The sequence below is a fragment of the Diorhabda sublineata genome, chromosome X (assembly GCF_026230105.1).
Source record: "Diorhabda sublineata isolate icDioSubl1.1 chromosome X, icDioSubl1.1, whole genome shotgun sequence".
Classification (NCBI taxonomy): domain Eukaryota; kingdom Metazoa; phylum Arthropoda; class Insecta; order Coleoptera; family Chrysomelidae; genus Diorhabda; species Diorhabda sublineata.
Window position 1 is genome coordinate 7,351,992 of NC_079485.1, and position 16,493 is coordinate 7,368,484.

The 16,493-nt window shown below is 32.2% G+C and overlaps 2 protein-coding genes across 8 annotated transcripts in view; one reads left to right on the top strand and one right to left on the bottom strand.

The window, feature by feature from the left end:
• On the bottom strand, nt 1-6,782 carry LOC130450823 (transmembrane protein 43 homolog). 4 transcript variants are annotated; one of them, XM_056789471.1, is made up of 8 exons: nt 6,734-6,782; nt 6,518-6,644; nt 6,358-6,461; nt 6,084-6,307; nt 5,682-5,816; nt 5,386-5,626; nt 5,108-5,327; nt 1-1,675 (listed from the first exon to the last, which is right to left on the bottom strand). In XM_056789471.1, exons 3-8 carry the CDS (start codon nt 6,454-6,456, stop codon nt 1,464-1,466), a joined length of 1,131 nt encoding a protein of 376 aa, XP_056645449.1. In that variant the 5' UTR covers nt 6,457-6,461; nt 6,518-6,644; nt 6,734-6,782; the 3' UTR covers nt 1-1,463. The 4 variants fall into 4 exon arrangements, with proteins under 4 accessions (XP_056645449.1, XP_056645447.1, XP_056645446.1 ...); XM_056789469.1 differs by lacking the exon at nt 6,518-6,644 and having other exon boundaries at nt 1-986; nt 1,499-1,675; nt 6,689-6,766; XM_056789468.1 differs by having other exon boundaries at nt 1-986; nt 1,499-1,675; nt 6,520-6,766.
• LOC130450822 (beta-galactoside alpha-2,6-sialyltransferase 1) overlaps nt 6,564-16,493 on the top strand; it is a 22,280-nt gene continuing 12,350 nt past the window's right edge. Inside the window, exons 1-3 of one of the 4 annotated variants that reach the window (XM_056789465.1) lie at nt 6,564-6,646; nt 7,358-7,551; nt 14,773-15,278. In XM_056789465.1, the coding sequence (XP_056645443.1) occupies nt 7,370-7,551; nt 14,773-15,278 (688 nt within the window). In that variant the 5' untranslated portion in view covers nt 6,564-6,646; nt 7,358-7,369. Of the gene's footprint in view, nt 6,647-7,225; nt 7,275-7,357; nt 7,552-14,772; nt 15,279-16,493 lie in introns of those variants that run through there. The other 3 variants (XM_056789466.1, XM_056789467.1, XM_056789464.1) reach the window with 3 other exon arrangements.

Genomic DNA, 16,493 nt, shown 5'->3' on the forward strand with positions numbered 1-16,493 from the left:
TTTTTATATTTTATTGAAAACGAAATATAAAAAAAATTGGAAAAGAAAAAGCACAGCCTGAAATTTACAAAAATGATCTAGTGACATATTTTTAAATCGCAAAATATGAAAAAAGAATTCAGCATGCATAGGAAGAGGAAGAAAAACAATGTAGTATCAACTGTTGAAAGATGCTCTCAAATATGAACTAAAAATGGACCAAACTTTTAATCTGGCAGAGAATAATTAAAAATATTTTTTATACTAATTTCATAAGGAAATCTTATTGTTACATTTAAATGGAAAACTAAAACATAGAAGATACATTGTTTACTCAAATCAATTTTTTTTTCCAATAGAAAAGTAAATTTGAAATAGTGAGTGGAGTTCTAATGTTAAACATTGGAAAAGAATTTTCTTATCTACTTATAAAACTTCTCACTTTCATATAGAAGCCTATGTCAGTTTCATCTAGTAATATGTATAAACCAACAATTGGGTCATTTCTATAGAAAGTTTAAAATTATATTGCATATGATACATTCACGTCAATTGTAGAAAATAAACAAATAAAATAATTTATAGAATTTAGTAACATTAAAATAATATTTCAAATAAATACACACCAGACTTCAACTAGATTTATTATTAGTATAATAATAAGTAACAAATATAAGAAAATAAAATATTAGTTACTTCAAAACTATTTATGGAAAGTCAAAGTGAAATTTTGAAACTACTTAGTTTTTAACAAAGATTAAAAATATTCTTATCCTTAGCAGTTCCATAAGGTTATTCAAATTGTTTCTCACATATTTTTATTTTGAGATTCATCTAACTCTTGCTGCTTTTTCTAGACAGAAATAATTATTGGTGTAACAGAAAGAAATGTTATACAAAAATTTTCGTATGAATAATAATTTTTTATGAAATTTTGTCACACAGGCTTTTACATCAATTTTTCAAATGAATTTCAAATTTTAATGGAAGTCTTCTGTTCCAAACCCCTGGAATACAAAATAATTGATAATATTTGAAACTTGCAACATTATTATATGGAACTGAGAAGTTTCTCAGTGCATAAAATCTTGTTTGAACAGTCATTCTTATAGAAATGTAATTAGGAGCAAACAGAAATCTGTAAAGGTATTGATATATTAGCATAAGTTTCTTATCAAATATCTTATTATTAAAAATGTGATTGATTAACTCAAGAAAAACAACACTTTTAACAGTACTTTTTTTATATATAAAATTATTAAATGACGCATGTCATAAACATAGGTGCCTATCATGACACCTTACACAAGAATCATTACATGATAAATATGTCAACACATTTTAAGTTAGAAACAATTTACTATAATTACCTTACTCCAATTTGCTCAAAAATAATTAGTCCTTTTTTAGTTGAATCGAAGTATACAAAAAGTAGTTACTTATAAAACTGTTTCTAATGAACAATCTCTGATTTATTATCTAAACTAATTTATGCGTATATTATGTTCGTTGTACACACCCATTGTATAATATAAAAATGGACTGACTGCAGCAAAAAATAAACTAGCTCCTAGCATAGGCCTGTACATAATCCATGCTGTAGCAATAACACAAAGGGCAAGTGAAAATGCTAAAACTATGTTTCCAAATGACAATGAATCTCCACTGAAGAAGTTGAATAAAGGAACTTGAAAAACTGAAAAAAAATAAATTTGTTACAATTATTCTAAAGTCAATATAATTTCTATCAAATTAGATGCAAAAATAAGTTTTATAATAATCAACACGTGAATAAATGTCCAATTCCACAGAAACAGCTGAAAATTATCTAAAAGTATTACTAAATTGAAACAAACAGAGAACTGGTATTTAATCTGAAAAAAAAAATTCAAAAATATTGAACTCTACTATACTAACACTCACAACTACAATGTCCAGCGAGCGTCAATGTTTTAAGTATGAATCAGAAATTATAGAACAGCTGTTATGCTACCACTTAGTAAACTTTTAACAAGCTAAAAGAATACAAAGCTAATTCTGTTTACATATTCTACCTTTACCTTTACTCTTATGCATTTGTTGATTTGGTAGTCTTTCAACAATAGACTTCGTTTAAAAAGTCGCTTAATGTATTCTTGATTTGGAATAGTTTGGTTAGAAACTTTTAGTTATAAGTGGATCCTTTTTACTGACATATTGTATTTACGATTTATTTTGTCTTTTGTATGCATCCCATCCAAGTCCAATTTGTCAGGCAAATTCAATTTTTTGCTTCTGTTATTGGGAGTTATTGTATGTATGGATTTTGGGGTATATATACTGCAACCCAAAGGATCTATTGTGTCCCACCTCTGACCACGACACTAAAGAACCCAGTGTTTACAGCTGATGCGTTAATCTCAGTGCTTTCAAAAAGTCTAGAATGTGGGGTGTGGGTGTAATTGCCAGAATCTGGAGTTCCTTAGTGTTCCATTCTTCGAGAAAATCTGCACGCCGCATTTTCTGCAAGTCTAGCATCTTTAAGTGTTTGTTGAGGCGACAGTGCCCCGATAGGACTCCTGTTAGTGTTCGTAGATTGTTCTAAGTTAGGTTGTTACAATCAGCAGATCTTATCTAGTTATAGTTTCCCAGAAGCATCTTTGCTTGTCTCAGCCCCGTAAGTTGTCCCAATAATTGGTGTTGTTCTTATCTACCTTATTTTCCCGTGTTTTTTCCATTATTCTGTAGCATTTCCAATTGATTTTGGATTTTATTATATTGGAGCTTAGAGTTCTAATGGCTGCTTGACTATCAGACAGGATGATGATCTCCTGTTTGCAATAGTTCTTATCTAGAATGAACAGAACATATTTTTCAATTGCATAGATTTCTGCTTAATGACTGCTTGGTGCGCTGCCCCGGTTTTCAAAGTGTTCGATTCTGGGCCCCTACACTCCTATTCTGTGTGCTGTTTTTTATCCATCTGCATACCATTTAATTTCTGCATTTCTGTTCGTTTCTTGTATGTTGTTGTAATCCAACTTGCTGGAAGTTATTGATTACTTAGTTTATATTTTGTTGTTCATCCAAAATCCAAAACTTCACATAACCCTTATATTTCATGATCTTGAATAGGTTAGACTAGGTTATTATATATATCTTTTTGTGAATGATGATGTGAAATGACATATAAGTGAAAACACTTTATAAAAGTTTAAAAATTATCTTCACTTTAATTAAATATTTGCTACCATTTTTTGTGCAACTGATAGAAGTACATATCTGACTATAAAGTTGATTTAATCAAGCATTTATCCATAAAGTATAGAGTACAATTACCTGGAATAATGTACAGGGTGCGGCAGCATAACTTCCTTTTTTAAAAAGTTCGCCATTTAGTCGGTAGATGTCGTAACGGAGTGCTAGTGGTCTCGTTCGAGAGGGGGGACTATAAAGTTTTGTCCCGGCACAGTTCAGTCGCCATCATGCGTTGGAACAGTGAGGAGCGTGCGTTTGCCGTTGAGGTTTACTTTTCGAGCGGATGTTCTGTGATCGCAACCCAGCGCGCCTTTCGGAATCGCTTTAATTTAGCCCCCTTGGCCCCTGTCCCGGACCGGAAATCAATTGTTACGTGGGTCACTACGTTCAGACAAACTGCAAGTGTGACAAGACGAAGAACTGGAGTCCCTCGGCCCATTAGATCACCGGAGAACATTGAGTTAGTTAGAACTTCAGTGTTGCGATCACCACGGCGTTCTGCGCGCAAACATGCGTCTGCCCTTGGACTTTCCGATCGTTCTGTGAGGAGAATACTTCATGATGATCTTCATTTTCATCCATACAAGATGGCAATTGTGCAGGAACTTTCTGAACGTGACTTCAATTCTCGGAGGAACGCGTGTGAGGTTTTTCTGGAAGTCGTTCCTGAGGACGCTATTGTTTTTTTTAGTGATGAAGCCCATTTTCATTTGTGTGGATCCGTAAACAAACAAAACATGCGCTACTGGGCTGATACCAATCCTCGACAATTGCATCAACGGCCTTTGCATTCACCTAAAGTCACAGTGTGGTGTGCAATTTACTCACGTGGAATTATTGGTCCCTGGTTCTTTGAGGAAAATGAAGTCACAGTGACAGTGAATTCGCACCGGTATGTAAACATGTTACAGGAATTTTTTTTCCCACGGCTAGATGAGTTGGACTTAGGGGACACTTGGTTCCAACAAGACGGAGCAACGGCACACACTTCAAGAACATCGATGGCTGTTTTGAGGGAACACTTCCCAGAGCGCCTTATCTCAATTAGGGGCGATTTGGAGTGGCCAGCCCGCTCTCCCGATTTGACCCCTTGTGATTATTTCCTATGGGGTTTTTTGAAATCCCGTGTGTATGTGAACCGTCCAAGGACCCTACAAGATTTGAAGACGAACATCCAGGAAGAAATTGCCAACATAACGCCTGCTATGCTGGCAAGAGTCATGACAAACGCCAGAAATCGGTTTACTCAGTGTATGGAGAATGGGGGACGTCACCTAACTGATTTGATCTTCAAAACTCAGTAAAACAAAACTTTATGTATGTGCCTGTATTATAAAAAACGAATAAAAATTTTCTGATTCATACAATAAGTTTTATTAACTTTTGAAAAAAGGAAGTTATGCTGCCGCACCCTGTATAATACTTCATTATAAAAAATGAGTGATAGTGATTGTTATTACCTACATCACATTTTCCATTTCAATGGAATAAACATGCTTTGGTTTTAAATAAATAGTAAAAACAATCTTCAAACAAATTTGTTTAAACTATTATAAATTTTATAAAAATGTGACATAACTCTCTAAGCCTGTATTTCTATGGAATTGGATAGAAGGTGAAAGAGAATTAATTATCCTAATGTGTATTAATCATACAGTATGGCACATATTTCATAAAAAATTCATCCCTCCAAAGGTTGTATCTCCCTTATTATTCTTGAATTTAGACAAATCTGTATAATCAATACCCATACTTTTGGATTAACTATTCGCTCTAGAAATACATGTACATAACTTCGGACCAGCTTGTATTTAAACCATGTTATCTGATGTTATTCAAGAGAACTCTAAATAAATTTCATAATTTATTATAGACAGATAATTAGACATACCCATTATTTTTATCAACTTTGACATGCAGACAGTTGAAGCATACAAAATGAAAAATCCGAATCCTCTTAATTTCCAAGTCTCCAATCTAGCATCAAAATGCTCTTCTGAAAACATTTGATTTAAATTCAAGTTTCCTAGTCTCAAAAGGGCTATTCGATGACCTTTCGATGTTTCATAAGGAACTAATACCCCATTATTATGTTTAGCTATTATTGTCACCTAAAATTTAAGTTCAGTAATTATTTGAGATTAGATTAAGAAAAATATGAAAACATACTGGTTCCCCAGAGCCTCCCGCATAATAAAATTGTACCCTAATGTCCCCAACTTGTGGATTCCAAACATCATCACAATGGTAATAAATTCCCATGTGTAATTTCACATCTTTTCTATCTGGATGTTCATCACTTGCAACTTCAACAAAATCATCAAATTTATCTTTGATTTCATTACCCACCAATAAATGTCCCAATTTTACTATAGGTGATATATAAGTAACAGTTTTTAGAGGAATTTCTCTAAAATATATGAAAAGTGTTTGAATTAGTGCATATTTGGTTATGCCAAACTCACTTTGGATTCACATGACCATGTCTTATATAAAAATTGCTACTGTCTATCAATTTATCTCTCCATTCAGTGACATAATAATAATCATGGGTCATTGTGGCCATAGTGTCAATATTATTGTCTTCATCATTTCTTGGTCTAAACATGGATAATGCAACATTTATATATCATCACAGATTTATTCATTCGTAATAAACTTAGATAAAATTGTTACAAAAATCTATTATATATAAAAACATTTTACAAATATTGCTCATATCAATATAAATAGATATCAAATACATATATTCAATCATTTGAATTATCATTCATATGATATTCATATTAACTCAAAATTTGTACAGGCAAAATAATTTGATAAATGATTATATAATAGATCTTTGTTCTCTTTGTATAAGTATTTACGTTCTTTCTTCCACCCATTGGTACATCTGTACTCTTCTTTTTAGCTTTACTGCCTGAATTGCAATGCCATATCCAAATTCTGTAAGGGGTTCATCAATTTGTATATTTCCACTAGCATGCACAACTTTGCCATTATGTTCTTCAGATGGTTTTTCATACGTATTTAAAATTATTGCATTGTTATAAGTTTCGTCCAATGAATGGGCATGATGAACTGCTCTACCCTATAAAAAATTATTTGAAAATAAATACAACCATCATGATAAATTCTAACCTCATTCCAAGTCAACATCCAAACACCAAAACATAACAAAAAAAATCCTATCAAGGAAGTAACCCAATGTCTTTCGAATTCTTCCGCTAAAGTATTCATTTAAACTAAAATGAAAATTATTGAAACTATGGATTTTTAGCCAGAATAGAAATTATACAACACTTTTTGTTTATTTAGATCATTTTTTCATCACGCATGCTTATAGGTTACTATAAGTTCCAGGGGTATTTGTTTGTGTTGTAGTGTACTGACTTATTTAATCATGGATATTTACAAGGAATGTAAATCTGTAAGTAAATTTGATGTGTTAATATTATTAGCACTTATATACCATAAACCTTGAAATGGATTATCAACATTCCAATAGCTATATTACCCTTTATTGATTTTTTAATTAAACCTTAATACCACCAATTCTTCTTTTTGTTATATTTAGTAGCCCACTTCATATAAGTAGCAGTGTGATATAATGGCATAACCAGAAATTTCAGTGATATGAAAATTAGAGGATTTTAAAACATTAGACTTAATTTCTTTCTATTTGATACTACTACTGATTAAAATTAATTATATAAAAAAATATTGGCAATTGTTTATTATAAAACTATATATCCGAAAAAATACAAAAATGTTATAATTATAATATTTACTATTTTATTACCGTATCGAATGTAATTTTTGTAATAACAAAAACAATATTCACAATAGGTAGAGTCGTTAATCTACATAATAATAATTTAAGGGATGAGGAGAATGATTTTATTGAAAGCAGGTAGGTATCTACGTTGTTTGAAAACTATTTAATTTACATTCCCTAAATGTTGTTACTCTTTAATATGTAATAGATTTCTACTAGTTTATATATTTTCATTGAGATCTTGTTTGATTTTCCATAATAAAGTCAATCGTTACATTAGGTAGGTATTATTTTATCCAGGCCTATATAAATTTCTTCAATTTCTAATTATATACGTTTTTTACTTTCAATTTAACCTTGTAGCTTTGAAGTGAAATGCGTGCATTAGTAGTATCAATATGGGTTTTCATAAACCTTGTGTTTTTTGGAATGTGTGGCTATATGTATTTACTTTGGTCACAATATTGGTTGTATATGGAAAGACAAGCCGAGACATCAACATCAACTTACGATCAACAAATTTACTTCTACAATAGAGGTTATTACCCAAATAATAGGTATGTATAGGCACATGGTGTTTTTAGATAAAATGTTGAAAATATACTTTTCTTAAAACAGAGAAGCTGTAACGTTATTTTCTGTCGTCACTATATCCTTAGACTCGTTTGATAAACAAAATTAGGTAGTAGTAAATTAGGTGTAGGTGAAAAGAATTGAATGGTTAGTATGATGAATGATGCCATTGGTTTTGACTCCTAGTACTAGCAATTTTTCCAGTTTCTATTGAGACTTGGACTTGATTTATACCTGTTTAGGTTCCTAAATATTTATGGACTTATTCCAATTAATTTAAATTACGAGAAATTATAGATATCTAACGATTCTCGAATAATAGTAACAAAAATAATGCAGCGAACATCCGGAAAAACCAATTATGTTCGTAATCATGAAACGTTGTTTTACAATAAAAATGATAAATTCACATTAATCATTCCGCTAGTATACGAGCTAAAGAATCCGATAGAGTCTCACTGAAAAAACTTGGTGTAGCGGTGGTGTAAACAGTGTGTTCGGTATGAATATCACCAACGGTTCCAGAAATTCCAACATAATGGAGTCTCATTTGAGAAATACTCTAGGTCTAAAACAATCTGAAAGATTCATAATCATACCAGCTCGTGATGACCAGAAACGACATCAAAACTGTGGAGCAAGCCACGAAAACACCAGATCATCTATCTTGTTCATTTCATTAAAATTCTTGAGTACCTCAAAGGAATAGTACTAACAACTTTGAAAGAAGGAAACGAAAACTCCAGGAAAAGTCTCCTTCGAGTACTAGTGAGACCACATCAATAACCAACTGAAGGGACGACTAAAGAATCAGATGGTGCCTCACTGGAGAAATTCTCCAGGTCTAAAACAATCTAAAAGATTCATAACCTCACTAGCTCGTGATGCCCAGAAACGGCCAGGTCAAAGAAGATAGGCGTGGTAGGGGGTGACAAGTGCAGATTTTGCGAGCAATCCATGGGGTAGTACTGACATCTAGGGAAGTAGGGAACGAAAACTCCAGGAAAATAGCCGCCTTTAGAAGCGGAACGATAAGATGTAGAGTCTTGTATAACTATAGGTTAGGTGCACTACCCGAACAATCTCCACGACGATTTTCGAAGGGATGTTTGCGATCTTTAGAAAATACTCACCATAGTGAAATAATCTCCGCTTTGGATACTTTGTGACGCTTCTCTTCTTTGGGCTACCGGCATTATTTGGAGACTCAACTTGTTCACTCAAATTTAACTTGAAATTTAAAATAAAAAAGGGTCGTTATTGTTATTTTCAAGGATTCTCAGATTCCCTTGGCATAAAAGAACCACAGGTTCATTTATTACAGTGTACCTCAAAGAAACCGACATTTTTTACTAAAGCTGGTTTAAGAGTTTGTAGATTAATTTTATGGTCTACTTTTTTGCAAACACCAGGCAACACTTGTGAATTATTATTTACTTCTATTTTTAATGAAATAGAAGTAAATAATAAAATAGAATAGAAGTTTCGCAATAAAAACTAACAAACATTAACTTTTTTCAATATAATAATAAAATTGTGAGGTGAATATGTCATTAGATAAATACTGATTAATGTGATTATAACAACTTTTATCCAGATTCATTTTGACGGAATTTTGAACGTGGCGTATACCAGTGCCAGACTAAGGCTTGTTTATGTGAAACTCCCTGTTTTTTTTATTGAACTAGACATAGGTCCTCTTCTATTTCAGTTCAAAGCATAATAAACAACAATGGGAAAACGAAAAGAACTATGACATGGCAGTAAATGAATTGATTAATCAGTGTCAAATTATGAATTATGAATATATTATACGTTAAATATATAAAATTTAAGGAATTGATAGGAGTATACTGTACCCCTTCGTATACATATAGCATGTACTGCAAATAGTTCAATATAGACAAATCAATGCGCATTTTATTTTTGGTTGTTTCCGTGTATTTGTTTAAAATGGATCATTTAGAGGACTTACAAGGATGTATTGATATCTAGTTAGCCTAGACCAGTTCCATGCATAAACAAAATATTGCGTTACCATAGCAACGAACAATAATTTATTAGAAGTGTCAGAGTAAAGTTTGACGTCAAGAAAGTAAACCAGAGTTACGCAATAAATTAAAAGAAAAAAGATTTCCACCGAAATTGTGAAAATCCAAAAATTGGAGTATCGATCCATCATCAAGTACCTGTATTTAAAAGGGTTAAGAGGTAAGCAGATTCACTGAGATATGCTTAATACCCTTGGTGATCAATGTCCTTCGTATGCGACCGTGAAAAATTGGACTGCAAGCTTCAAAAGAGGTAAATTTTCCATTGAAGATAATGACCGATCGGGAACGCCACTTTCTGTGTTAGTCCTCGAAAATATCGATGCAGTCATGATCTGATTTTATCAGACCGACGAATTGGTCTAAAACGGATATCTGAAGCACTGAACATTTCATACGAACGCGTTTATCATATAGTTCACGTCAATTAGGACATTTGTAGAAAAATTGCTGCATAATGGATCCCCAAATGTTTGAATGTTGACCAAAAGCGTGCAAGGGTAGAAGCATCGCGTTGGATCTGTGCTCGATTTGAAATCGATGTAGACTTCTTAAACCGATTTGTTACTATGGATGAGACTTGGGTTCATTTCTACGATCCAGAAACAAAGCAACAATAGATGGAATGGCGACAATTTGATTCTACAAGACCTAAGAAGTTTCGTGTCCAAAAATCTGCTGGAAAAGTTATTGCTTCAGTTTTTTGGGATTACTATGGATAATGGTAGAACAATAACTGGAGATTACTTTTCGACATTACTGACCACTCTACGGGAAAAATTAAAGAGAACGCGGAAAGCTATCCAAAGGTGTTTTGTTTTTACAGGACAACGCCCCTGCACACAAATCTCATGTTGCCATGCAAAAAATTCGTGATTTTAGGGTTTGAATTACTAGAACATCCCCTTTATTCACAAGATTTGGCTCCGTCCGACTATCATCTCTTTCCTCAACTGAACAAAAGTTTAAAAGGTCGTAAATTTCCTTCCAACGAAGAGGTAATAAAATCTGCGGAGGTCTGGTTTACAGAGCAAGAAGAAACATTTTTTTTGAAAGGTCTAGAGACGTTGCAAGTTCGTTGTAATAAATGTATCCAATTAAGAGGCGAATATGTTGAGTAATAAAATATTTTGACATTGAAATTTGATTTGGTTCTATAGTAGGCTAAGAATTTTTCAATATATCCTCGTATATAATATCATATAGCCACGGGGAGCGGAGGTTTCTACTGCAATAAGAATTATCTAATGCTAGAAAATCACCTAGATGGTGGAGAACTACGTTATATGATTGCTTTTAGATTTAAATTCACTCGAGTTGAGCGATCAATAATATATTTTTTTTTCGAATTTGTAGTACACATTTTGAAATTTTGTTACAAATAACTGGTCGCAGAGTGGCAACTTTATCAATAAAACTGTGTTTTCTCCGTCTTATTAGTTAACTAGATAACTTTTAAGTACAAGGCGCAAGATTATTTGTTCATATACATTACAAATAAACATCCCTTTGTTGAAGTGCTAAAGATCAACTGTCTCACCACGCAAACAATTCAACGTCACGTCACCGCAATCGCGTAACGTCCGTCCACACCACTGCATTACATGTTAATTGTATACGAAGCTTTAGAGTAGATAATTAATACATTGTAAATTGGTATAAAGCAGAAATAATTCAATTTTTTCAATTTATTGAAAATATTTTGTTCAAAAAGCTTCTTTTTATCGATCGCTTGGTGGAGACGATAATTAATGATATTGCAATATTACGTCAATGTTTAAATATTAGAATATTTATATACAGTGTGGAAACTACTATGGAATAAAATGGTGTTTGTCTTCATTTTAGAAAATTATAAAATGCTGTCAAATGTTTTATTCAGTATTATAGTCAGTATATTTTATGTATTTTTATTTGAAGGACTATATAAACTATCAAAGTATTTCGACCGCAAAACTGATATACACGACAAAAGTAGAGAATTGTACTAAATTAATTCTCTCAGTAACCTCCGTAAGAAATCAAAATATTACCAAAGAACACGTGCTTTCTTTGGTAGTCGTCAAATTATTTCAAAAGAGACGTCCCATTATTTGAAATAAGTAAAAGATATAATTTGGTTGGGAAAAAAGTTTTAGTACCGAATTCAGTGAAGCATCCGTTTCCGTATATCGCGTTTAGAGGTGTACGAGACCTGGCTATTAAATAACGAGACTGCGCGCCTAGAGGGCGCCCTAGACGGGTTGGGTAAAAAACGAGTAGTGCGTTGGGTATCTAGATATCTTGTCTATGCATGTTCCAAAACACGTTTCCGTCACTATTATAGTATTTGTGCAGTAGAGGTTTGAAACTAACGTGTTTTTTTCTCGTGCCGAAAACCATGTGTGACGAAAAATAGGAGCAATGTATCAATCTCCAATTTCTCGTTAAATTGAAAAAATCTCCAACTGAGTGCTATAAATTGTTGCAAGAGTCCTATGGGGACAATTTTCTATTTCGTGCGCGTGTTTTTGAGTGGTGTAAGTGCTTTAGTGATGACCGAGAGAGCACTGAAGATGACCAGCGCCTAGGTCGCCCTATGACTCTTTCAACTGTGGCCAAAATCAACCAAATTGTGCGTGTAGATCGTAGAATGAGCATCCGAATGATTGCCAAGCCTATAAACGCCGTTAAAGAAACGCTTAGAAACATTTTACACGAGGAATTACACATGATAAAAGTCTGTGGCTGCCAAAAAATTTGACTTCTTACCAAAAGTTCTTGCGTCAACGGGTCTGCCCAGATTTCCTTGGAAGATTAGAAAAAGATCTGCTTTGAAAGGGACCCGATGGAAACGGTAGCGCAAAAAACGGCAGAGCTTCTAAAGGCGCTCCAAAGAAGACTTCCAGCATTGCTTCGATCGATGGAAAAAACGTATGGAAAGGTGTGTGTCGAGGGAAGGGGAGTATATTGAAGGTAAGAATTCCAACGTAGAATAATTTTTATAATAAAACCCTTTTCGTAACCAGTCTCTTTACTTAATACCCAGACCTCGTAGATTAAAAACTCGACCAAAATAAAGTTGATCGAAAACTGATAAAAATGGACGATGCAACCACAGATGTTATTCGACTGTTAGTGTGCCAACAATGGACATGATTCCGAACAAACTGCGTACGTACCCTAGTTATGACTATACACTATACGTCATGTTTAGAGACACTTTGGCGTGTTTTAATAGAGTGTGGTTGTAAACATAAATGAATTGTTAAGATATATCGAGACTCAAACAGAAATGTCATATAAATTATTCTTCATCATGCTGGCAGTAAAGATGGTTTTATACCAAACCAATTTATACTCCACTTTATCATTCCCGAATATTCCCAGTTTCAAAAAAAGATTAAATATTAACATTTATGATGTTGAGAATGTGAATATTCCCAGTTCTGAAGAGTTTTGCTTTTCAGAATAATACTCGTATTTAGTAATAATTAATGTTTTATGAAAGCCTACGTTATGGATTTAAAACAATGAGTGATAATCTACATTTACTTAATTCATTGGTGTAAAAAGGTTGATGGTAAAAAAACATTTAAATTAAAATCAGAGCCAGTTGTCTTATGAAAACTAAATCATTTCATCTCAATAACCCAAGTGAGCTGTGGACAAAAAGCATGTTTTTTCTTAATTTATACAGTAACTTCTATAATGTATTTTCATAGAATTGCATTTTGAAAATTCTATTGGGTATATTATTATTGTCTATTATAATACATTTTATTTATAAGTTAACAATCGGACGTCGCTAAAGACGGCAGAATGCTTTGATATTTTTTCTTTTTCCGTATTTTTTTGCTTCAAGTGAGAATAGATAAAGTTTACTCCTTTTGTTAGTAATACGTTTTTATATTTTTTAAAGCTCAGTAAGTTTCCAATTTTTAACATTCAGTTTATTATGTGACACAGGATATTAATTTATTACTTAGATACCAATAATGATATTTAATTGATACCGAATGGAAATTTTATTTATTATCGATAATGGAGATTATTGCAGAAGTTGAATGTGACTAATTTTATCATTATATGTACCTTCATTCGCAATGCAGGAAACTTAGATTCTGTCAAAAATTAAGAAAGAAACCATAATTAGATGGATACCAAGTAACTAAAAGAATCCAAAGTCAAGTGTACATTGAATTGATTTTGAAAAACGTGAGTCATACAATGTTTCCAAGGTGTTTCCATGAAGAAATACTTCTGCAGGAGATAACAGAATGCCGATTTAGGTCATATAATGGATTTATGTGACACAATAATGAATCAGCTAAATTGATATGGCATACCTATAGGTATCATTTTTTTTTCTCATGAAGCAATATTCACATCTGATGGACAGGTAAACCGCAAAAACTGGATTTTGGTCAGTGAGTGATTCTAATTGAACACGTCGGACAGTAACCTCAAAAATTGATCGTTTGGGAAACTATAATAGGATCTATATTATTCATATTTTCAGAATTTCTCCATTGAAAAATAGAATTTCTGTTTCATTTTGCGAATAGAATCTAGTATACAGTAATAATTCAAATTAGAACCAATAAATAAATCGGACAGCAATTTTAGACGAAATACACATTGCTTCGTTTACGTAGATAAAAAGTAGATAGGGTGAGAGGTGACATAGATCTTTACAAATTCATAAAAAAACGTTTTTTTCTCCGAAATTTTGTTATGGTTGTCGCGTGAAAGAATTTGTGCTTTTGTTTTTGATGCTATAAGTAAGGTCCCTCTACTTTTTTGTTGGGTTCATGATTTTTCATAAAAAATTATAAAAAATAATATTTCTACATATAATTTTATTTTACATAATATCATAATATCTCATTCGTTATATCAATATATTTTATTCCCCATTCCTGTGGTCTACTGCCCATTTCAATATATTTTTGTTTTGTGTTAAGGTCAATGAAGTTCTGGCTAAGAAGTTTGTTTGTGATATGTGGATCTTGATTCCAGTCTTCCCATAGCATCACTCCAAAAATAACTAATTCCTAGGTTTTTTCTATAATTTTCCAGAATAAGGTTGCAAACAATTTTATTCAATACATGGTTTCCACACAAAAGATAACAATCAGTGCTAAAATTCGTATTGTTTTTTAATTCTTGTAGTGTTGCTACTTTGAGTTCAAAAACAAGGCAAAAACATTCTGTATTGAAAGAAAATTCATCTGTTACATTGATAAAGAATAGTAAACCACGATTCCCAAACCTCCAACCAAAGGATTTTGAATTGGATTCTAAAAAAAATATGTGCTTGAAAAATGATAGCTTATATATCTGTGAACGAAAAACTGCGGCATTTAAAGAAGACATAATTAACGAATTACGTAAAGTATTTATCGAAGAAGGTAATGTATTAAGAGTGGGAAAAGACAATCCTTACAATGTTCAATATAGGGGCAAGAAAGGTAATTTTTTGGATAAATCTCCAAAGAAAGTATTATGTCAGTTATATGATGTTCCATTAAAAACGATTAAACGTGATGATGTGGAAAATCATTTACTGAAAGATTATATTCCCAAAAGAGCTTTGTTTCAAAATAAACGCTTCCATAGTTGTGCTGTAGTAGCTAGCGCAGGATCGCTTAAGGATTCGAAACTTGGTTCTCTTATAGGTAAGTCTAAATTGTATTTTTAGAATTCATTTCTAAATTCGAAAAAAAAGTTTTTCTATTTCCATTTCTTCTGAATTCATTAATTAGTGTTATCAGCTATTTTCGTAGTCATATTATAGTTTTACCAGGCAGATTAACAAAACAGTTACTTTTCAGACGTTGACATTTCTTCTCTACGGTGATTATATTTTTAGTTTCCGTCATTTGTCAAAATATTACATAAATCTGACAAATAGAAAGTTTCGATACTCATATTTATATTAATGAAGAAAAAAAGCTTATTCTGTACATGGAATGTGGAAATATTATCCTAAAAGTGCTCCCTCCCATGAAATGATTGTGAATGGCTCTTTGCTTTTTCATATCATATTAATACAGAGGATGTTACTCATCATAATTCAAAAGAATATATCTGTCGATATCATTGTATAAACAATAGGGTAGTAGGTTAACCTTATGTGGATATCATATGACGAGGTAGACGCCACCAATAGATGGCAGTGGAGAGTTGGCGTCCACAGCACGTCTTTTCTTACTGTACGTCTAGCTTGAATTACCTGTTTTCTTAGCTTTGGTTGCTGAATTACCCTAATAACAGATGACGCCAAAATTATTTAAAATATTATATTCAACCCTTAAGCTGTGTTGTAAAGTTTCTTGTTTTGTGTGACCATAACAAAGTTGTAATTTGAGTTCATTATTGTATTGTGTTCATTGTGTAATTGTTGAGTTTCGTTGGTTGTGCATTTGGATTATTTTTTTATTTGAGAATCTTTGAACTTGGATATATATATCATTGTTAAGGTAAGTGGATATTATTGCAATTAATATACATCACTACTCTCTTAGTTAATATATTCAAATTATAAGAGGCGCTAGATGTGTAAATGCTACAGCTTAAAATTTCGAAAAAAACTGTATATTTAGCGAACTACTTACTAAAATTTATTTATATAACAAATAATCACTTCTTTTAAATTTTTTAGAAATGGCTGGAAATAAGTGTGTTTATTTCAAGTGTGGATCAAGTAAGAGATCAGATCCTACAATTAAAATGTACCGATTTCCTGTGAATCCTACCAGATGTCAAAAATGGATCATACACTCGGGTGAGTTATTCTTAAGACAATTATTTTTCATAAAGAAATAAAAAATAGTGAATGTGAATAAATGACTGTTTACAAATGCTCAAAATAAAAGATTATTCGCCCAATA

Coding starts and splice junctions, on each gene's coding strand:
- LOC130450823 (XM_056789469.1), bottom strand. CDS start 6,456: ATGAATACTTTAGCGGAAGAATTCGAAAGACATTGGGTTACTTCCTTG. Junction 5,328..5,385: donor CGGGAGGCTCTGGGGAACCA/GTATGTTTTCAT, acceptor CTTAAATTTTAG/GTGACAATAATAGCTAAACA. Junction 987..1,498: donor ATTTTTATATTATACAATGG/GTGTGTACAACG, acceptor TTTGTATTCCAG/GGGTTTGGAACAGAAGACTT.